The sequence below is a fragment of the Setaria viridis genome, chromosome 4, assembly GCF_005286985.2.
Source record: "Setaria viridis chromosome 4, Setaria_viridis_v4.0, whole genome shotgun sequence".
Taxonomy (NCBI): Eukaryota; Viridiplantae; Streptophyta; class Magnoliopsida; order Poales; family Poaceae; genus Setaria; species Setaria viridis.
The window spans coordinates 21,803,849-21,827,824 of record NC_048266.2 but is presented as its reverse complement, the minus strand read 5'-3'; the positions used below and the strand labels follow the sequence as shown (position 1 = coordinate 21,827,824).

The 23,976-nt window shown below is 45.1% G+C and overlaps 1 protein-coding gene across 2 annotated transcripts; it reads right to left on the bottom strand.

The window, feature by feature from the left end:
• Positions 1-3,718: 3,718 nt before the first annotated feature.
• On the bottom strand, positions 3,719-13,623 carry LOC117853011 (uncharacterized exonuclease domain-containing protein At3g15140). Of its 2 annotated transcripts, XM_034735351.2 has the most exons (7): positions 13,259-13,623; positions 11,375-11,425; positions 9,677-9,879; positions 9,241-9,321; positions 4,944-5,069; positions 4,651-4,774; positions 3,719-4,236 (listed from the first exon to the last, which is right to left on the bottom strand). In XM_034735351.2, the coding sequence occupies exons 1-7, from the start codon at positions 13,505-13,507 to the stop codon at positions 4,039-4,041; spliced, it is 1,032 nt and encodes a 343-aa protein (XP_034591242.1). In that variant the 5' UTR covers positions 13,508-13,623; the 3' UTR covers positions 3,719-4,038. The 2 variants fall into 2 exon arrangements, with proteins under 2 accessions (XP_034591242.1, XP_034591243.1); XM_034735352.2 differs by lacking the exon at positions 11,375-11,425.
• Positions 13,624-23,976: the final 10,353 nt, after the last annotated feature.

The following is a 23,976-nucleotide window of genomic DNA, read 5'->3' as shown; positions in this document are numbered from 1 at the left end:
ATAATAATTTTTTTAAATTCATCTGTTTATTGTTTTGGCCTTGCAGATGATGATTTCTGGAGTGTTGTGTGACCTGATGGCTACTGCAGTTCGTTTGCATCCTACGTGACATCAACTACATGCATGAGAGATGATGGATGATGTCACCTTATTATTTTACTATGCATATCATGAACTTTAGTTCTTTTGTTATCAACTATATGTGCTACATATTATCAGGGTTCTTTTGCTATTATTAATATATGATTATGAAAACAGGCTACATGGCTATTATTAATATATGATTATGAAAACAGGCTACATGGCTGATAGCCACAGATGATCTACTCCCTTTTTGTGTTGCATTTAATTTATCCTTTGTATAAACACTGTTGTAGAAACTATGGGTTGGGAGAAATAGTTTCTATTGGACATTAATTACTCTCTTTCTCCCTTGGAAACTGCATCTAGAAACTATCCATTGGGACTGCCCTTAGGGAGGAGTAGATGGTATGTTCAGCTCGTACGTTATGCGAAGCTAGTAGAGAAGAAGGGGAGAGGTCAAATTTTCGGGAACGGCAGCGGGAGCGGTTGCCGTAGCTTGAAGCCGCAGCCACCAAGAATCCCAACATGAACGACATGACCTCCTTGCATTGCAGTACAAGACAAGCCAGACCAGGCCACAGCGCGCCGATGTTGCCGTGTTTGGCGCCATGGGATGCGTTTGGTCTCACACTCCGGTCACGCTCACGCATGGGCATGGTGATTCTAATGTTTTCTTGCAGAGTGGCACCTTGGCTGCCAATGTGACAAATCACATCTGTAGGATCCACTTACCTACGATCAAAATGGTGCCTTCAGCTTCTATCAGGCTCTTGATTTGGTACTGCACAAAAAAGTTACTGCACTAGTAAGCTGGTGATCTGGTACGCACTTGATTTTGGAGAGATTAGTTGAGAGCGCAAGGACCTCAGCTCGAGTTCAAGCAGAGTACGTGCTGGGCATGGCTATCCTGTTACGTAATTAATTAGTGGTTGACAGGACAGCCGCGCCGTAGGATTAATGGCAGATTGATACTAGTGCGTGACCAGAAGCACGGGCATCGAGGCGTGCGTGCATTCAGAGGTGTCAAGGCATGCTTGCACCTAGCTTTGCATGGAAAAGCAGACAATCAGCGCGGAAGGGGTGTTCGAACTCGAGCACATGTCACGTCGGATATTTGATACTAATTAGGTATATTAAATATAGTCTAATTATAAAATTAATTGTACAAATGGTAATATGCGAGACGAATCGATTAAGCCTAATTAGTCCATTATTTGACAATGTGGTGCTAAGTAACCATTGTTAATGATGGATTAATTAGTCTTAGTAGATTCGTCTCGCGAATTAGACTCCATCTATGCAATTAGTTTTGTAAATTAGCTCATATTTAATCCTTCTAATTAGTATCCGAACTTTCGATATGACCCTAAACTTTAGTACTCATATCAAACACCCCTGTAATGTGGGAAAAGCAAGGCCCTAATCAAACAGGTTCACCATGATCAGCCATTTGAGAACTGCCCTGGTCGTTGTCGTTTTTGGATACCGCGGCAGCAGAGGGCCAAATATTTGCGTGGGCCGTGGGAAGTAGGACACCTCGCAGCCAACAGGGCTAGCTAAGGTCTCCTCCAAGAGTTGAGCAAGCACACTAAATTTATTCATCTCATAAAAACAGTAATAGCTACGAGATTACTTAAGAACTGATCTTCCATCCAAATGTTCCTATCCCGGTTGACTTTAAACTCGGGATTAAAGTGCCTTCAGTTCCGGATAAAAATTGTGCCACCGAAAATCACCACCGGGGGTGGCTTTTGTCCCGGTTGTAGAGACCAACCGGGACTAAAACCCCGTTTAGTCCCGGTTGTGACTACTAGAAATCTGACGCCAACGCCCTCCCCCCTCCCGGTTGGAAATCCCAACGGAGACAAAAGCCCCCCCTTTTGTCCCAATTGGATAGACCAACCGGAACAAAACGACACCCTTCGCACACGGCCCCCCTCTCTCCACGTTAATATCTTCTTCTCACACGTCCCCTTTTCCTTATCCTCTCGCGCAGATGTCCACCGGCACCCCCTCCCCTCCCTCTCTTCCTCTCGCCGCCCCCTCCCCCTCTACTGCCCCTCCCCTTCCCCCTCTGCTCACCCCTCACTAGCAGTAAGGAGCGGCAGCAAGGCGAGGGCGCGCGGGCGAGCGGGCCGGTGGAGCGTGGCGGGCGCGAGCGGCCGGTCGGCCGACGTGGGGGGCGGTTTCTTTTTTCTATATGTTTTCAAAACTTTTTAGTCCCAGTTGGAAACACCAACCGTGACTAAAGGGGGATCTTTAGTCCCAGGTGAATGATCCGGGACTAAAGAACCTCCCTTTTATCTCAAAAAATTAATCCCAATTGGGTATTGGTGAGATATGGCCCTTACCAATGAATTATCTTATAGCACATATTCAAAGCATCTTCTCTCGTATCCATAAAAGTTCTATATCTTCTCTCATATCCAATATCCATAAAATATGGAGTCCACTTTCTCTTTATGAGCTTACCTCTTAAAGAAAAGACATAGTGCACTCTCCCTCGTTGCCATCTCTCTCTTCCATGTAAGCAAAATGGTGAGATCTCCTCCAATAGTACCAACTCAGCTAGCTCATAAGCATGCCACATTAGATTTTTTTCCCTCATGTGGAAGAGAGGGAAAGAAGAGTTATCTCTTGAACAGCTCGTAAGCATGCCACATTAGATTTTTTTCCCTCATGTGGAAGAGAGGGAAAGAAGAGTTATCTCTTGAACAGCTCGTAAGCATGCCACATTAGATTTTTTTTCCCTCATGTGGAAGAGAGGAAAAGAAGACTTATCTCTTGTTCAAGAGATAGTCTTACGCATGCATCCCTAAATCTTATGAGGCTGAAGTGTGGAGTTATATAAGCATAAAATATAGTGTTTGACTCTGGACATGTCTATTACACTATCTCTTATCTCTTAGTGCATAAGCTAGTACTTGGCTCTAATTATTGGAGGAGGCCTAAGTTAGAATCTTATGAGCTAGCTCCAACGGTTGAGCTAGCTCAAAGCTTGTCCACTTATATAAGAGATGGTAAAATTATTATATCTTCAATGGTTTGTCTCATAACATATTGCTTAAAGTATCTCGGGTCTCACGAGACATCTCTCGTCAATAAGTATGCACCTCACTCTCTCTCTATGAGCTAACTTTTTAAAGAAAAGATATTACACTCTCTCTCCTCACATTCTCTCTCCCATGTAAGCAAAGTGGCGAGGTGAATTCCTGAATTGGTATTGTTGGAGAGGCCTAATAAACTAAGAAAGTGCCTCCAACTTTATGTTTTTTTGTTTGATCCAACGCAAAGTTTTATTTTGTTATTTCATAAGATGGCAATAGCAACTAATTAGGATGCATGAGATTAGACGCAATGATATAAAATAAAACCCAATGTCAACGTTTCGAAAATAATTTATGCTCAATTTCATCTAAATAAAACACATCCTCTTTCTTCTCGTAACTCCAATGTGATATCATTGTTTTTACTTAATAACATTATAGTTTAATCAAACTAGATACAACCCCATCTCTTTTCTTCTCGTAACTCCAGTGTCATGTCATCATTTTTGCTGAGTAATATTATAGTTTAATCAAACGGAGTATTATTTAAGAACAAATACTGTGGGCTTATCAACATTCTGGACCTGTTAGTTCAAAAATGCAAATAATATCTAGCACCAACAATACTTTAGTACAGCATTTATGACCACCGCAGGAACAACATTATCTGCATATATAACTCACCAATTAATTTGAATAGTCAAAAGAAAAAGAAAATCCTAACTTAAGAACACTTGACCTGCCACGCAATAAATCTTTTCAGCATTCTCAGTTTGCTCCATAACTTTAACATGCCATTCAAACTTCGATAGAATATCACCAGAGCAGCCAACAGCGTCGAAATTTGATGGCCAGTCACAAATTCAGCAGCGCCATGTCAAAAAACTGGGAACGTTACACTTTTCAATCACCTAATTCGGTCCTTGAAAAGAAATTTCACATCGCCAGTAGCTGACTGCCTCTTCGCAGTAATTTGCATCACAGCACCGTCAGCAAGCATGCGCTGAACCACTCTTGCTATATTTTTCGAATCATCTATCCCGAGATGGTGGCTTCCAACAATTGGCATTTGAAGCTCCCTCATCATTGTCATCATTCCAGTTGCCTGGAAAACAAAAGTCAGTAGTACTCCCTCCATTCTCTTATGATAGGACTATTTCATCTTAGCACAATGACCAAGGAAAATGAACTCCACTTATTATCTAATTAATCATGTCATTATATACTCCATGTTAGCATATACATGGGACCTCGGTATCGATGTTATCATATACATGCACCAATTATTTTTTCGAAGAGTTACTCTGCATAGAAATCGAACAGTCATATGTGTCAAACACGAGGTGGCAACTTAAATAGGACTATCAAAAGAGAAAATTTTAGTTTTACAAATAGCCCTATCAAAAGAGAATGGAGGGAGTAATCTATAAGGTACACACTTCAGTTTAAAGATGAACTGCACAAAATTATCAAGTCTTGATCCTCTCATAAATAAAAGCATCGGGTGCAACTTAGTTACCCTTCTGCTATAGAAGTTGAGGTAGATATCCTTCAAATTAATCCATTCCATAAAATAAGTTGGTAGCTTTATTTTTGAAACCTTGCACTGCTCAGGGATCTTCGTCTTCAAATCCCAATTTCCACTGCCATATTACAAGGAACATGAGAAGTTTAGTCTCCAAAGTCTGAAACATTTGAACAAATTAACCAACTCAAACACATTTTGTTGAATGATTTGATGGGAAGTACTTAAGGGATGTTTTTTAAAAAAGGTTCATATGAGTAATTTGCTATAATATGCAGTTAAATTACCAAGTAACAAATGCTGCACTGTTGAGTGATCCTCCTTGCTCCGTTTTCCACAGACTGTGATTTCCAATCCAGTCCTCAAACTCTTGCAGCACTTCCTTGAAAGGGATAGCAGTGTCATGCCATACACTGTTATATAACAATCGAGTTGTTAGTATGAGCTCATTAAAGATGACCAGAGTTAAGGAATACATTCCAACTTCCGGATTATTTTGGTACAGTGTGCATATAGAAAGTTGTCTATTGGTTGTGATTTATAGTATTTTTGTAAGAGTATATTAGGCAACTCCGGATATGGTTAGTTTAGGATTGATTGTAATCCCGGGATAACCTTCCTTATCTCTAGAAGAGGCTACTTGCCCTCCAAGCCATATACTCCTGTATAATTAGTCCAAGGGGCTCAACCAATACATCCCACGCATTATACACAATCTTACATGGTATCACGAGTCTAGGTTCAAACCCTAGGCCTCCGGCTTCCGCTGCCCTCGCGCCGCCCCCGGGGAGATCGATCTCTGCCGGGGGCAGCGCCCTCATAGGATGCGCGGCCGATCCATCTGATCCGCCGTGCCGTCGTGGTCAACCAGCAGTAGAGGGGCCTAACTCTATCCGTGGCCAATCGGATCCATGGCCGCGCCGCTCATAGTCCATGCCGCCAGGCCTGCCATGCCTTCGCGTCGTCATTTCCTTCGACTTCGCATTTGGATCCGCCGCCCCCTCTGCACACTAGCCAAGGTGCCCCCCTCCTACCTGCGCCGCCGCACCGCCACTCCTGAGCGCGAGTGCGCAACTGCGGAGGACGCCCATGGGGACGCCAGGCCACCGCGCCGTTGTGGCCGTTGGGCTACTGCACCATCGGTCGACGTCGTCGCCAGGCCACAGCGTTGAGGGGCTCCGCCCCTCCCGCCCTCCCTCGCCGGCTCTCTCCTCTACGCCGTTGGGCGCCGTCCCGTTCCTCCCCCAGTGCCGCTTTTGTCGCTGCTTTGAGCGTGAGGACGCGGCTGCTGGGGCAGCTCATTGGGCTATCGGCCTGCCGGAGTGGAGGAGCCGCTCGGGGCGCACCCCGCACCATCGACCTTGCTCCTTCTTTCTTTTTCCTATGCCCGTGGTTGACCACGGTGGGGAAGAGATAGGGGAGGGGAGGGGAAACTACTAGGTGCACTCGAGATTGTACCCGCGAGCCTCTTCTTGCTGCTGCTGTTTTTCTTTTTCCCGTTCAAAGATCAGTTTGTGTCGCCCTGTCGTTCGTCGTCGCTTCATCGTCGACACTCCTGAGGATGAGGTTGTCGTTGCGCCCTTCAAACTGCAGCGGCAACGCTCGTGGTCAATCCATCATCGCCGGTGTCGTTGCCCTTCCAGGCGGTGGCGCCACCTACGCTGCTGGTCCTCGTCACGCTGGCTCCGAGTCCGCGCCTATTGCCGCACGCTTGCGGACACCGCCGCCGATGTTGCTGAAGGAAGATGCATTTACGCTCTTTAGCTACACCATCTACCATGGCAGTCGGCTCATCGTCCTGCTGAACCAGTCGGCAAGAAGCTACTGATTTTGTGTATTCGGATGTCTGCGCTAACGCTTCGGACCTGCACCCTTCTCCACGGCTTCGACCACGTCCACCTCAACCTCGGCTACTTCGGCACTAAGAGGCTACCATCTGCTTGACAAGCCTCTTCAGCTCCCATTCCAGCCACAACACCTGCGACGCATCGACGGTTGCAACTGCGGGGAGATGTCCTCTCTTCAGCCTATTCTCCAGTCTCATCGTCTGCGCACTTCCGTTGTGACTGCGGGGGGATGTTAGAGTATATTAGGCAACTCTGGATATGGTTAATTTAGGATTGATTGTAATCTCGGGATAACCTTCCTTATCTCTAGGAGAGGCTACTTGCCCTCCAAGCCATGTACTCCTATATAATCAGCCCAAGGGGCTCGAGCAATACATCCCACGCATTATACACAATCTTACAATTTTCTTTTAATTTTTTTAGCTTTTATTGGGTGATATTGCCCAGCTCATTTACACTATCATCTTATTAAATTGTAAGAACTCCTCGTTCAGGGTTTCATGCACGTGGGGCATGGGGATGTGGAGGCTATGTCACTAACCATCCAGAGCCACAGCGAGGTAGACAAAGTGGGCATTCCTATCAGAATTTCCTTACACGTTACATGTCTTTCTCCCAGCCCTGTCCCACACCTGCATACTCTTTCCCTAGCAAGCTCAGGCTACCCACCAGCTGTAGCCTTCAGGGCCCAGGCGGTGATGGTGAGAGATGCCATAACGGGGCTTACATGGGTCCAGGACATACAAGGGGATCTTATGCTGGTGGCTTTTCATGAATATTAAGACCATTTGGGATGCACTGCTCCAGACCGTGGCTGATGAAAGCACCTTGTGGTGTATGGCAGGTGCTTCTAAACTCAGGGAGGAGCTCCTTGCTGAGTCGCTGCCTCGCTGGCATCTATTGCTTAGGTCTTTGGTGGTCCTTGGTCAGGTCTTATTCTACATTTTTTGTGGCGCAAATGTAATCTAGTTTTGGCGTTGGGTGTGTAGGTGTGTTTTTGTGCTCAGGTTGGGCTGCTAGCTTGACGTGTTGTACTCGGGTTTTTTCCTATCTTAATGAAATGGCACACAACTCTCCTACGTTGTTCGAGAGAGAAAAAAAGACATTTGGGATCTCCTTCCCGTGGTGATCCTTTGACCAGATTGTCGAGATGAACACTGGTGGCAATTTTCTTCATCTAGTCAGTATACCAGTACATCAGCATACAAAGCATTCTTCATTGGATCAGTCTCCTTTGCACCATGGAGCCTATCTGGAAAACTTGGGCTCCTATAAGGTGCCAGTTCTTTCTGTGGTTAGCCATGATCAATAGATGTTGGACAGCGGATCGCCCTGCGAAGGACTCCCGCATCGGAGAATATCCAGAAAACATGTCAGGGTCGTCAACCAATTAGAAAAAAAGGGGCATGCTTTGACAAGAGGTTGAAGTGAAACAGGGAGGACCGCCGGCCATTTAACGAGGAAGCTTGACAGGTTGAAGTGAAACAGTTCCATTCCAAGAATAGCCTTTATTGAGTAGGTACTTGTGTTTTTGCTAGACAGGTTTGGTTCCTTTTGCTGCAGCAGGTTGGTCTGCAGGAGCTCGCAACAGATCAAAACCATCCATATGGCAGTGGGAGCTGGGAGTGGGGCAAGCTAACATCAAATAGTTCGGCTGAAACTGATCTACAATTCATGAACATACCTACCTGTGGAGGATATGACTTCGGATGGGCCTGGTCGCCCTCCAAAGGGGTACCACGGCCCGTACGAGGGGCACTCGGGATAGGCGTACGGATCGGCATCAAGAGATATAGTTGAAGATAGGAATGTTTAAATATGTAAAGAGATAACTTGTACCGAAAGGTAGTAGATTTCCTTGTAACTGACTAGGATTAGACTGAATCAGATCTGTAACCCTGCCCCCGGACTATATAAGGGCGGCAGGGACCCCCTCAAAAACCGAAGCCATATTCGATACGCTATACGCTGAGAATACAACCCCGAGCACAGGACGCAAGGTATTATACCAATCTAGTGGCCCGAACCTGGTAAAGTCCCCTGTATCCTTGTGTTCATCCATCTAGCTCTAGGTGCGGCGATCCCCTCCACACAATCTACCACCTTGGTCTACACCGTGGACTGTTGGACTATTCCCCCGACACTACCCATAGTTACTAATCTCCAATTAACTCTGGCCAATGCCATGTTTTCTTGATCGGATAGCAAGCACTAAATTGAATACATCAGTACACGGAATCTAATTTGTAAGTAGCACTAATGAGGTGGCCCATCTGCTGGTTAGGGCAAGTGAGTGTGTTGCTCTCTCGATCTTCAGGCAGTGTGTTCCTGGCTGCATCCAGGATGTTGTGATCTCTGAACGTTTGTGTTAATGAATGAGCCAGCCTTGACTTAAAAAACACCCCTATTTTGCAAGTCTTCTCAGAAACTAATGCAAGCATAACCAAGACATAGCAACTAAAGAATATTTATAAATAAAAACAAAACCTGCAATTAAACAGGATCTTTAGTTTACAAAATAATAAACTGAACTTAATTTGAAGAAATAAAATTACTCAAGCAATTCACTGGCTAAATGAGGATAGAATCCTAAGTGAACCAAGTTAGCTAATTTGAACACAATTCCTTTACTATTAGTGTCAACAGAATAAGTTGATGTATCACTTCTTGAAATTGATTCAAATCATATAAATCAAACTGAATAGAGCAACATAAGAGTGGAATATGCTGTACATACCGGTCAACCCCAAACTTTCCATATTTCCCTTCTATGTATTCTGTTATTCTTTGCTCACTCATTGCAGTTGGACGCACAAACCTATGATAAACATACAAGAGAGGACGGAGGGCAAGTTACAAATATCCTCAGTACCTAATATAAAAACTGCGAAGAAATAAGGAAATAAAGCAAGAATATTGAAATCCATCAAAATGTACAATACAGTGTGGACTGCGGATCAAATCATACGACATATATATGAAGATGTGTTGTTAGTGTTAATCATTTTTGTATTTGGAAGTGTAAATAAAACCTCCATCTTTACAAAAAAAAAAACAGATAGAGAGATCAATGTTCCTCACATATGATCTGGAGAGTAGTAATAAAAGTTATATGTGGTATGAGTATGAGTAACAGTGACAATCTCTAATCGGTAATTGCAAATAAGCTATACCTGTGAAATGAATCAATAAATTCCATGCTTTGAGCATCAATCATCACGACCGGGAATTCAAGAATTTCGACCTTACCCTCCAAATCAAGAATCAAAAGATAATCCAGTTTTTGAGGCTTCACTTTGTCTGCAGCTGATGCATTCACTGGAAGGTCCATCATCAAATTGTGACTAAACTTCTCAAGATGCATAGCATCATTCATCTGAAGAACTAAAATAATTAATTACAATAGTGCTTTGCTAGAAAAGACAAGTATGCAAAACTTTAACTGCAAAAGAACCATAAAACGAAAGGTAAATTTTTTTTCCAAAAGCATATTAACATAACATCTAACAAATCAAACAATAGTGCTTCACTAAATTAGACAAGGTCAAAAAACTTAACTGCAAAAAGACAAACAAAAGAAAAGTTACCAAAGTGTCTAAACACATTTTAATGTAATGGTTAAAAGGTAACAGTCAGGGTCTTGCAAACAAACAAAAATAATAAAAAAAACTGTAAAGAGCACAACTAGTACAGTACTTTTGCTATTGGAGCTCAAAACGTTATAATAATGAGATAGTCATGTTGTGCAAGGTAAGAACAGCTATGCAGTGTGGCTTGAGACAGTTGTAGTGATTAATAGGGCATCCAAGAAAAAAATATACATATCTGTTTCCCTCTAAAATTTTCAGTAAACCATATCTGCAAGTTTCTAAGAGTTCAATTTGTACCTCTATTCCTACATGATCTTCACATAATTGTGTTTCACACTTCCAATCCTAAAATTAAGCATGGTTTAAACACATTGAGTGATTTCCAGAACTATACTTGCCTAGCTTATGTCTGCTTTACTTGGTAGAATGACATAGAGAAGGTGTGTGATAGAGTTGCCCAACCTCAGATATTACTCTAGCAGATTCAAACAGTGATGCACACTGGTTCCTCAAACAGATAATATCAATTAAGAATGGTGTGACATGTTTAACACAGACTGGATTTTTAAACCATTGGTGGCACATATGCTACGCACAGGCAACCATTGGTGGCAGACTGGCACAGTTTGTAAGGTAAACAACATTGTGGCTGCTGCTTATGTTTCCTCCTGCAGCTCCTTCATGGCTGATTCATGGAATAGATTGGATCACTGGTGACAATTTGTAAGGTTCAGAACAGCAATATGTTGTATTACCTGTTTCGCTTGTGAGTTGTGGCTTGAAACAGGATTCAAGTTAGTGGCATGCTTTGCTTAGCAGTAAGGTGTTATGACAACCTACGCATAACCAACCATGCATATGCAGATATGCCTATGATAATTAAGCAGCCGCATAGCTTCCCATCATGTCATACCATTAAGAGGACCAATATGAACTTTGAGATTAATGTGTGCTCTTTTATTGTGGAGGCACCAAAATGAACCAAAGGCGTAAAGTGGAAGGTCTAAAATCTCCTCTCTACTCTTGACTATAAATTCTTTCTTAAGCCTTGTCAGTATAATGAATAAAACAAAAAATTGACCTATTTTCATATGCATACGCAATTCAAATGACCAAAATTATAATGTTCCAAATAACTCCCCACATACAATGACCAAACAAACATCAAATGCACCTTGCAATGAATTTCACGGGAAGGTAATCATACAAGCATATTTGGATTCATGAAGAGAAAATTGAGTGATGCTACACTTGCAAAAATGTTTATAAGCATTCACTTACATGAGGATGTGGTCCACGTGGATAGCAACAACCATGCATGCTGATTTGACACTACCAATTAATAGGCACCGCATTCGCACGAGTGATTATTGTCCACGTCAGCATGTAAGTAGAACGTTTGCAAAATTATTTTGTAGGTGTAGCATTAGTCGATAGAATCATATACCATATTAAGCCAAAGTTGGCAGTAAAGCCACAATCAGTGCATTAAAAGGTCATCTGATTGATCTATTTGGGTTAATTTCCTTCCTCAAAAGTTAAGATTTGTACATCTAGAGCAGGATAAATAATAAATCAGATGCTTATTAATGTTACTGAACTCCAAAAATACAAAACTTGAAATTTCTGACATTGTTACATGAAAGCAAAGGAGATGCGTGGAAAATAGTAGATTGATTATCTGAGAGACAATACAGTTACATATATAGGGGAGGAGGATCCTAGGCGAAAGGAAACCTAAGAGATCAGGACTCCTCCCCACATATCTCTATCCTAATCAATATAGCAGAGTCCGGCCAGCACTAATATAGCTAGGCACAGGACTATTCCAGGCGCAGCACCTAATCCTTATAGGAGTAGGACTCTTTCTAACATTACAAGCCTTCATTCCATAAAAAAATATATAACAATACCGGTAGGAAACATTTTTCATGAAATATTTATGCAGCTATTGTTTCACTTCCCATGACAATAAGAATTAAATGATAAGCCTGTAATATGTTGACTTATTTAAAAAAGGCTTCCATCCTGTTGACACTCAAAACCCACTAGACAAGATCCAATGAAGACAAGCGACTTTCCTTTTCCAGCATAGTCCTTATATCCCACAACATGGTCATGAGTCATGTTCTTGTTTGTATAACAAAACACTCAGCTCTGTAGTACTTTCTTTATATGGTTATAAGCAGTCAGGTTTCTCACTGTTCCTCATGATGAATGCTACCTTTCCCAATGGAGCAAGCAATCAAAAACTCTTCTTGACAATTCCATCATTGTAATTTTCTGTGGCTGAAATATCTGTCCACATCTGCCTGTCATCAAGCCTCGACCCCTGTACACCATTCTAACATTCTTACCATGACCAAAGGTCAAGTTCGATACTGCCCAAAGTTTAATTTAAATGTTAATGTATAGGTTGGGCTGCAGTCTGCAGACAAAGAGTTATAATTGCTGAACCAACAAAATTCTCATTGAGCAATTCATATCAAGCCTCACAAAAGCTTTCGATTTTACTTTTCATCAGCAAACTCTTCTCTCAGTGGATTCATATGCCATGAGGTTCCAACAGTGCACACAAGAGTTAGCTCATCTGAATGTTGGATTGTCATCTACTACCATTCCCAACTAAAATAGGCATCTAAAGTTGTCAACACTGCAGAAACTCTCTTCGTGACTACTTTTGTACAACAGTTCATTGTAGTAGCAACTCAAATTGACAAAGAAAACTTCCACCGGTAGCATCCTATGTGCCTCTGATCGAGGCTAAAACAGCGTTCTGATTCCAGCATTCCTACATGTTGCTCAACACAATATGATTACCGAGTTAAATGAGATTGGGCTGCAACTCCAGTGCTGGCTTAATTACGCTTCATTTGTGTTTACTAGAATTTCGTTACTTTGTGTTACTATTTTTCTTGATTTATTAAGACTTGGATCTCAACCCATATGATTCTTTCTTTGAAACAAGGGTCTCCCAACTAATCAAAATTATCCTCCCAGCATCAACTCGTAACCATCCTTGCTCTATTCGCAAACATAATGCACGTAGCATCAACGGTAGAATAGATCTGCCGCCAGCAAGTACAAGGCAAGATAGGATAGGTACTACTCCATTTTCAACAAGACCAAACGCGATAACAATTGCAAGGAGGGAAGCAATCTCACCATGGTGCACTTGCCCTGGGTGTAGTACAAGCACGTGGGCTTCCAGGGCCGCCTGGAGATGGGAATGGGCGCCTCCATCACCTGCCCCTCCCTCACAGCGTGGGAGAAGGCGGCCGCAATGGGAGAGCTTCTCCGGCGGGAACTGCGGAGGGGAGAGGCCGAGGAGGAGAAAGGGCGGAGGAAGGATTGGAGCAGGGAGGAGGGGAGGAGGCGGGCTGCGGAAGACGGCGGAACCCTAGCCAGCGCCATCCCAAATTCCCAAATGGTGTGGTTCCGGTTCCGGCTCCGGCTCCGGCTCCGGCAGTCCGGCGAACTGCGGTAACTGGTAACTGATAGTGGAGGTTTGCGTGTGAGATCGTATGGGCTGGGTAGGGTTGGGCTTAGGGGTTAGGGCCCATTCAGATCGAAATTTGAGTTCCAAGAATAACAAAATACGAAGGGTATAGTCTTACATGTCAATTTTTTTATGGAATTATGATCTTATTATTAGTCATTATTGATGAAATGTGCATTTAAGTTGTGGTGTAGATAAAAATGTTCTAAACTAGAGCGATGGATATTCTTCTTTTGCACGTTGCTTAGGATTGTTATTTCAAAAGCATCATCTTCACCAAAGAAATTAATTATAGCCACACAAGTATAGAAAGTATTAGGCTCATCAATTTTATACTTGAAGTTAAGAATGCATCCACAAACTTATCTGTTATCTCCGTCAAGTATCCTTTAAGTCAAGATACTAGCAGGCTAACATTTAGATCTCTCAAATTAAGGATACCTAGATCCCCAAATATGCTAATGCTACACCCTCCATTCCAAATTGTAGATTGTTTTAGCTTTTTTAGTTTCATAGATATTCTTATGCATCTAGATATAGTGTATGTCTAGGTGCATAATAATATTTATGAACCTAGAAAAGTCAAAACGACCTATAATTTAAAACGGAGGTAGCAGATGATACATGTGGCTACTTTTAGAATCATTCCACGAGCAGTTAGCCATATTATGGCTACCCCTTGGATTCGAGGGCCTAAAGAGGGAGGGGGAAGTGGCCGGCAGCCATGGAGGAGGCCTGCGTAGGAGGCACAGGGGAGGGGGCGGCGCAGGGAGAGAGAGCTTTAAAGTTTTACCTCTTAATTCTTTGCTTGATTTTATTGATTACATCTTCCCTCGTATTTATGGAGAGCACCCTACTTAACTCCCTTGACTTACAAGCAAACCTATCTCTAAACTCTTCCTAATTCCTAACCTAGTGTTGACATCGTTTTTTGACATACGTCAAGGATGGCGTCAAAAGGAAGCAGAGATGCCAATGCATAGTGGAAAGACAACGGCTAGTGGAATCGGCCGATGAGGTTGCAGAGGGCTCAGCCGATGAAGTTGCAAGAGATCGGCCGATGATGGCGAAAGTTGTGCCGATAGAGAAAGACAGAAGCCTAGCAGATGGGATCACAAGGGTGCAGTCGATGGAAGATGATGGAGGCATAGCTGATGGAGTCAGCCGATACGAGCAGGAGGGTTCCAGCCGATTGGAAATGTTAGAGGTTCGGCCGATGAGGAGTAGGTTTTGGCCGATAGAGGCCAAGTTCGTTTTCGACTCCTGCGCGAGTCGTTTTTATTTTATTAAGAGAGTTTGTTTCTTTAGAGATAGATCTTATGTTTTGTCGTAATTGACTAGGACTAGAAGTCTTGATGTTTAGGGTATAAATAGAGGCCCTGTGAGGTCTGGGAGGATATACACATCATAATCAATACAAATCTACTATTTTTGCAATTTACTTTCAAGTCGGCGACTTCGTCATTGTTTTCTTTTCTTCACGAGTTCTTCCAAGCTAGTTGGGCTGCATCGCTTCAATCTCTGGCTAGACTGTAAGTTCCGCGTTTACTGAATACTTTCTAGGCTTTAACTTTGGGCGCATCGCTGTCATTTCATCTAGATTTTATCCACAAGTTATTGATATTTGCTAGATCTGCAAGCTTTATTAGTTAAATCTTGTTGTTTTAGCTTTTATCACAGTTATCCAGCTTGGAACATGTTCCGATCGGCTTTTACTTTATTTTCTTGTATCAATCTACTGTCACATAGCCGGTTAGATTTGTTTTGAGTGTTGTTCATGTAGTACTGTTTAGGTTGAGTTTTACGCTTCCTTTACATTTACTACAACAACATCGGCTGACTTAGCCGATTGTCTTTTGTTCGTGTCGGCAGTCCTGCTGATATGCCCTGTGAAGCGATTCGGAACACCAGCCGATTTGTGGAGCGATTCAGAACACCATCCGATTTGTTCTTGTATTTGACATTTTACTTGTCCTTGTCAATCAACAGATCAGATTGACTGGCACGCCGTGGATCGATAGGGCTACAACCCAAATAGAAGTGAAGCAGATTCTCCTAGGTTTCGTGTGTTAGTGCGCGAGGGTAGTTTCGGATGACAACATCATCGAGGTTACAGAGAATGAGCTCTAGGACGATCAGAAGAGCGAGGTGGCAAGGGCTGTAGAAGAATTCAGATTGCTATGCCTGAAGTCCTTCAGCCGTACTAGGAAAGGGAAACTTGTCAAGAAGCACGGCCTTCCAACTCCTCACCAAATCACCATTGCTGAAGACATAGGGAAGATGCAGGACATGATCGACCAGGCTCTCAATCACGCGCTAATCAACCAAGCTGTAGTAATGACCAACACCGTGCACAATGCCGTTCTCAGCACTCTCTATGGTGGAAGCTCTTAGGGGTTTCACGGTCCAGCGTACGGGCCACCTAGGAGCGTTCCGCTCGGAAGCATGATGAATCCATCTATGGCAGGACAGTCGGCTTCTCAGTCGATCCAGATGTCAAGTGGGGGTTATGGTGTTGCACTACTTCAGAACACCAACGTTGCGACACCCTCGCTCACTCAGACGGCAAACCAGCCTGCTCCAGCATACTCCGTGCTATCGCCGTTGCCAGCATCGGCGCCATGGGGGGCATTCGGACCTATCTGGAATCCGGCCACTGGATATGGGATGCCTCCAGGATCATTTGTTCCAGCCACGAGGTCTCCAGTACAACCACCATCACCATCGGCTCCGTAGCCAACGGTCCAGCGTTATCAGCAAAATCCACCAGAAGTCAGTAGGGAGGAAGGTGTTCCGGATCTTCACAAAGATGGGTTACCGATAGTGGTGTACGATGAGACAACCAGCGTGTTGCGGCACGTTGATCCTCCTTGTCAGCAAGCGTCGGCTCCTCAATAGATGATCCAGTCGCAACCTCTGCAACATACATCGGCTATCCAACAGCCGATCGTCGTGCCATAGATTTAGCAGTAGGTGCCGGCAGTCCAACCAATGCTCCAACCTATTGTCCAGCAGCAGCCACAACAAGTTGATTGGGCCGCAAAGATAGTTGAGGTGATGCAAGATTAGTTCGAGCTAAAACCTAAACTGCAGACCTACATGTACAGGATGCCGTACCCACCGGCCTATGATATGTTGACGTTCCCTTACCGATACAAGGTGCTCGATTTCACTAAGTTCTCAGGCCAAGATGACACATCTACGATAGGGCACGTCAACAGGTTCATCATTTAGTGTGGGGAAGCAGCTGCGCAAGATGCTCTCAGAGTTTGGCTATTCTTGTCATCCCTGTCCGGGTCGGCCTTCCAGTGGTTCACGAAGCTTCCACCTAACTCCATCATCACCTGGGCTGATCTAGAAAAATAGTTTCACAAGTACTTCTTTGCTGGGGTCCATGAGATGATGAAGCTAATAGATCTAACCAGTCTCAGGCAGAGGAATGATGAGTCGGTGGCCAGCTTCATCCAACGGTTTAGAGAGGTCCGAAACAAATGCTATAGCCTGGTCTTAAGCGACAGCCAACTAGCCGTCGCGGCTTTTCAGGGGCTCCTACCGCACATCAAAGAAAAGTATGCTTCGCAGGAGTTCGAAAGTCTGAGCCAGATTGTACATCGGCTGTTGAACCAAGACATGCACCTGTTTGATCAGAGGAAGAACTTCCAGAAGAAAGTGGCGTACGTAGAATGTTCGAACTTAAAGGGAGAGGTAGAGATCAGTTTGGCAGAATGGGTTAAGACCAAAAAGCCGGTCTCATGCCCATACAGCAAGAAGGAGCCTGAGAAATTCGGGTTCGACATCTCCAAAGCCAATAAGATCTTCGACTTGATGCTGCAAGAAGGGCAGATCAAGATCTCACCATACCATACAATCCCGTTAGCCGAATAACTTAAGAAGATCAAGTACTGCAAGTGCCACAATGCCACATCTCATGACACCAACGAGTGCAAAGTCTTCCGCTAGCAGATCTAATCGGCTATTGAGCAAGGGAGGCTCAAGTTCGAAGCTCCTTCGAAACTAGCAAAGCCGATGAAGATCGATCAACATCCGTTCCCAACCAATATGGTGGACGTTGGGGGCAAAAGCATGCCTCCCACGAAGGTGCTGACATCAGAATCGGCCAGGGGGAGTGGAGCTATGGACACTAGAGTACAGGTGTCAGCTAACGACGTCAAAGGAAAGAGTCGGTTGCAAGAAGGGGAAAGCTCAGAAAGGCCTCGTTGGCCGATCACCTCCCAAGAGTTGTTCAACAAGTTCCAAAGACAACAAGAATAGGCAAGGCGCCGGGAAGAGATGATACGCCGCCATGAAGATCATCGGAGATACCCGTTCTTCATATACTGTTGGGAGGAGGAAATCAAGTTACCATCGATTGACAACTGTTGGTGTTTTAGACTGGCAACCTGCCTAAGGGGTACCCGAGGTGGTCTTTTGTGCGGTAAGGACCGTCGAGAATCAAGGAGTCAATGGTGATGCAAGGAACACGATTTAGACAGGTTCGGGCCGCTAGATCGCGTAACACCCTACGTCCTGTGTGTTTGTTTGTATTGATCTTAGATGCACTTAGAGTTGGTCTATTTGAGGGGAGGTCCCTGCCCACCCTTATATACACGGGAGGGCAGGGTTTACAAGTCCGAGTCCTAGTCGAGTATAATTACAGAATTCTACTCGACATGGTCCGAGTAGTTTCCACATACATACTTAACTAGTCCGAGTGGGATACGCCTATCCCCTTGTCTTGATGTTGTCCGAGTATGTCCCTTAGTGGGCTGTTCAAGGTCTACTCGTGGGCCTGGGGTGCATGCCCGACAAGCCCCCGAGTACTTTGTAGTTGTGCGCCACAGTCTCGAGTACTGTGGGCACCATCCGAGTAGTCCTTCATAGAGGTTGTAGTGTCTAAAGTGCTCGAGTACTGTCGCGTGGCTGGAAGGTACTCTTCTTGTTCCTTCAAGTTGCTTTTATTCGACGAATTTTATATGGTAGTGCGATGACAATCGCACTCCATATGGAGTAGCCCCCGAGCCTTCGGTTGAGTCGAAGAGTCAGGCTTAGGGTCAATCCTACTTCTTGGCTGTTTTACTCTTGGTAATATGAAAAAGAAAATTCTGACCATCGGGTACGGTACCCGCAGCCCCTGAGCACTTAGGCGATTTTTATCGTTGAAGTGGTCAAAACCCGTTGAAAGGAGTAGCTGTTGGGTGTTATGGCAATTAATCTGCTTAAAACCTGCCTGTTGCGTAACTGATGCTAGGAATCTAGAGGTGGCGGAGATATAACTAAGGGGCCCCTTTTCGGTTAGGGTTACGTTCCACTGTAACAGATCTGTTCTTCTTCTTCCCCAGTTTTTTTGTTCCTCTTTTGCGCCACCGCGATTGTCCAGCGCCACCGCTACAATTGCAGTTTTTTGAGAGAGATCGGAGGTTGTCTTGCCCCTGCTGCGGTTGAGATCATCTCATGCGCACCAAGAAGATGGGGAAAAAACCAGAGAAGACTTAGGGCAAGGCTCTAGCGATGGGCAAGGTGAAGTCGAAGAAGGGAAAGGAGTTGGTGTTGCCGGCGCCGAAGGTGGGGCCGATGAACCAGACTGCGCCGCCGCAGCCTTTAGTCACGTGGCAGAATTTCGTGATGCGGGAGGCGGCCGTTCAAGCACTTGTCGACGCCAAGCTTCTTCAGCCAAAGGAGGTACTCGAGTGGAGGGCTGCCTTTGGGAACGCGTGGTAGTTCGAGGAGCATTCGAACGAGACGGTTATGCTTGCTCACTTTGTGGAGAGGGGTTTGGCGGTGCCCACCTCCAACTTTTTCAGAGGTATCCTCGAGTACTACAAACTTCAGCTAGTTCATCTGAATCCCAATGGTGTGGTCTGTTGGAGGTATGCCCTAGAGGCAATCATAGAGATGATGATATTCCATTTGTATCCATGATTTATATTGTGTTCCTTGAATATCCATTAAAGGCTACTTGAATTGATTTGCAATTATGTGAATTGTGTGTGAAACTCTTTACTTGTATGGTTATTCTAAAGTTGTCCCTAGTCGGAGTTCATGTGAGGACACACATGAATATTAGACTAGCACATGTATTAGTTGATGACTATGTTTCACAAGTCATGGACATGGAGATGTTGAACTAATAATGTGGGCACATGTGGAGACATGTGCTAGGACTGACCCAACACGAGAAGTAGTTCTCTCTTTAAACAACATATACGCTTTGTCCTTAGACCTGAGATTGTCGCATATATTCAAGATGTGGATCGACCTACTTAGGGGCTATCAAACGCTACGCCGTAACAGGGTAGTTATAAAGGTAGCTTTCGGGTTTGTCAAGAAGCATGCTATGAGACATGGTCAATCAAGATGGGATTTGCCCCTCTCTGATTGAGAGTGATATCTCTACGCCCCTCGAGTGATCGGATCCGAAAACGCATGGCCATGCTACGTACGGTTAAGAGTTAACCTACAAAGGGATTCCGAATCACAGGATCGAGAAAGAGCGGTCGGCTTGAAGCTAGACCAAATATCGTGAGGCAAAGAGAATAGCATGTATATTATGTTGTGATGGTTCATCTGATATGATCTTCGTGTGCGTATAGGAGTTGGCACGTCTTGCTAGAGGCCGCTACCGACTATTGGGCCGAGTAGGAGTACTCGGACCATGTCTATACGTATCCGAACCCATAGGGTCACACACTTAAGGGGCTGGAAGCCCAATTTGGATGTGATCCAAGTTGGATTAGGTTTAGAAGTACTAATGGGCCTTGGACCTAGAGGCCCGTTAGGAACCTCTATAAATAGAGGGGTGGGGGTGCCCTAGGGTTTACACCTTTTTGGCGAAACACATCTGCCACGCCTCCCACGCCCTCGCCTGTTGCAACTCGCGGATCTAGCAGTCCGGCTTGCGATGCTTCCTCCCTGCACGTGTGGATACCTTGGAGGTGTTGCGCCTGCAGCACTTGGACGAGCCGCCGACGAGCCACGACGAGCTGCCGACGAGCCACGACGAGCCGCGGCACGAGGGAGGTCTTGCTGCACATGGATGAGCTGCTGAGGAGCTGCTGGACGTCGACGTGATCGACTACGTACGACTACGCTGATCCACTTCGCTGCATCAACGCGAATCTACATCTTCCGCACCAGTAGTGCGTCGAGTGGTAATCCCGTGATCCTTATATGGCAGTTTTCCTGGTTTACGCGGTAGAAAATTTTGTTTTGCGCTAGTGTAGCCTACCTCGTATCCCAACATGCTCCATATGTCAATTTTTGTACACCTGTGTGAGGTTTACTTGGGAGTTTCTCTTAGCCTTGAGTTGTTTAGAAAATTGTTCCGTTGCAAGCGTCAACCTAGTGCCGTTAGGACAGAGGTCTTTGGAGGCGCCGGGTTCCAACTCAGGAACTCGGGTGCGTATCTTGACTATAACTTGACAGATTCCCATGGGGAATGGAAAAGAAAGTGGTTCTATATTGGGAACCATAGTCATCGTTTGCCGGTAGTCACAGGCCATGCCCCGAAGCATGTAGAGAACTGGGTCAGCGAACCTGAAGATTCTCCAGAGATCGACAACTTGCTGAGCCAGATCACCGTTGAAGACCCTGGGTTTGACCGGGATTAATGTGGCGGCCAGCTTTCTGAAAAGGAGAGTACAACCTTTGCAAAAGCGGGCTCATCCGGGTGGGCAGTACTCGGGTTTTAATGACTCGTCACGTATGTCTCCTAATGACATTTCGGATGACGATGTGGAGGCGCTGCTAGCCAAGTTCTTCAGGAACTATCAAGGAGTACCAGTTATTCCTTCAGCTCTTCGCCAGTTTGAGGCCTGGTATCAACCACAAGAGGTATGATCTTTTACTTGACTTGTACCTTTTGAGCTCTTTGGGTATTGTTTAAGTACCAATTTGTTTTTGTAGTCCCGGGTTCTTGCCGGCTATCTGGCGCACTCAGAAGAAGAAGAATTGGTTGCTAAGGAATCAGAGGATGAGCCTTCTCCTCCTGTGAAGAAACACCGAGTAGTCCGCAAGAAGTCTGCTGCTAAGTCTGCCTCAACTTCAACTCCTGAGAAGTCTCAGGATACCAAGGTATGTACTCGTGTATCCATTGGTAACTGGTATAGTTTACCCTGTAGTCCTTTGATGATTTCTTTTGTTCTGAAAAGGGGGTCGACGTGATTCCTAGTGGCGATGAGGCTACTTCCGAAGAAGTAGTCGTGACTACCCAGGGCGTCGATGTTGCGTCTGTTGAGAAAGTGCCAGAGGAGGTGCCGTCAGCAGATTCTGGAGTAGCCCCCGAGCTGACAGTTCAGGTTCTGTCGGCTATCGTGCTGCCGGTCCCTGACCAGGCAGTTCTGGGTTTGCCTTTTGGAGTGGCGGAAGGTGCGAAGGGAGTATCACCAGTAGTTGCTACTGGCTCTTTATTGTCCAACGTGATCGCTAGTGGGGAGCTTTCTTCCCGACTATTTTTGTTAGTCTGGGTTTATTGTAGTCGTGACCCTGTTTTCTGCAGGACTTAGCGAAAAAACTGCGCCTTCAACTGCTCCCGTGGCGCCAAGTACTCTACCGCCCGTTGCTGAGAAGAAGCGTGTGCGATTGCTGCCATGATCAACTAGGTGAGTTTTTATCCTTGGTTTGTATCTTCGAGCTTTTTGGGAACCATGTGATGACTTTGTATTTTGATGTAGGGATGCGGAGGAGACTATTCCTGTAGAGGCAGGAGTAGAGTCTTGTCCCCCGACTACTTTTTCTGCTCCCTTGGAGGATCTATCAATTGATGACGCATCCGGAGTTGATGCTAGTCGTCTTGGTGCCACAATGTCCATGCTTCAGGAGGTGATCCGCTCGGTGGAGGATCCTTTAGTTGCTTCAGGTTCTGGAGGTGGACCCCCATCGACGTCAGCTGGAGAAGTTTTGGCGTTGGTTGATGTGGCAAAGGCCAAAGAAGCGACTGCACCGGGTATGTATTCGGGATATTGGTGTTGTAGTCGTAGTTTTTGAGTTGATTGATGTTCGTCATTTTCTTAGGTACCGCCTTGGGTGCAGCTCCTCATGTTGTGAAGAGTACTCAGGGTCCAGTACTCAGGCTTCCGTCTGAGTCGGAGTTTCAGAGAGTTTTTCAAAGCTTCCAGGTGTGTTTCTTCGCTTATCTGACTGCTTTTGTAGCCAAGGGACTTGACCGTTTGCTTTCCTTTGCAGGATCTATATGATAGGACGCAAAGGAATGCTCAGGCCCTTCAGGAGCGAAATGAACAATTGGAGCAGGAGTGTGCCCGGCTTACGGAATCCTTGAGGGTTCATGAAGATGGAGCGAAATCCTTTGCCGTTGAGTGGTCAGATCACGAAGTCTTGCAGCAGAAACTGGAGAGCCGCTACAAGTCTTTGAATAAAAAGTATCAAGGTGAGTACTTTCCATTTTTTGAGTATGTCTGACTATAATCTGTTGTTTGAACTTGGTTGTTTTTGCAGAGCTCAAGAAAAAGGAGGCTGTTGCGAGTAGCCAACTCCTTGACTAGAGGAACGCGCATGATCGAGTTGCTAATGAGGCTAATCATCTTCGGGCTGCGCTTGCTGAAGCGCAGGTTGCCTGCGAGCATCAGCGAGACAGGAAGAATCAAAATGGAGTGATGCTTGCTATGGCCATGGTGGCCTGTAGAGACCACGGCCAGACCATAGGAAGACTTCGAGGCGAGCTCCTAGAGTTAACTGATGCTGCTCAAGACTTGGTGAATGCCATTGCCCCCTTGGAAGAGGAAGCAAGACCTTAATCACTAGTCGAGCGCTTGAAGGCTGCTCCGGGTAAGGTGGCTGGGCTCTGCAAGGATGTTTGCAAATAAGTCCTTGCTGTGGTCAAGTCGTACTACCCGAGAGCAGATTTGGCGGCGGCTGGTGACGGCGTTGCACGCAATTGCACGGAGGAGGCATATGCGTAGTATCTCGAGGAGGCTGAGCCGATTGTGTCTAAAATGTCTGAATTTGTATCTCTGGAGGAGCCTTGAGCTTTTATGTACTCTTGTAAGCTTCTGAGTACTTTGAACGATATTTTGTCTGAGAAATGAACACTTGTCCATGTGTTGCTATTCGAAGTAGTCCCGAGTGCTGAGTTTGGGTAGTCGTGCCTTTATCGAGTACTCTGCCATGCTACTCTTTGAATGGGGAGTACACGGGTGTACTGTACTCTTTTGTCCTTTGTGGCGTGAATGCTTTCATGTGGGCAGAGTCAGAGGGCATCCAGACTTATCGATCACTGGCAAATAGTAACTCCTGGGTGGTTGGCAGTTGTAGCGCTCGGCTATAAATAGACTGCCATGGAGGTTGACCTAGATCAGGCTTTGAGTAGCAATGGATTGCCTTCAGTTGCTGTTGTTTGAGTGTAGAGAGCTGTCAAAGAGTGCACCGGTGC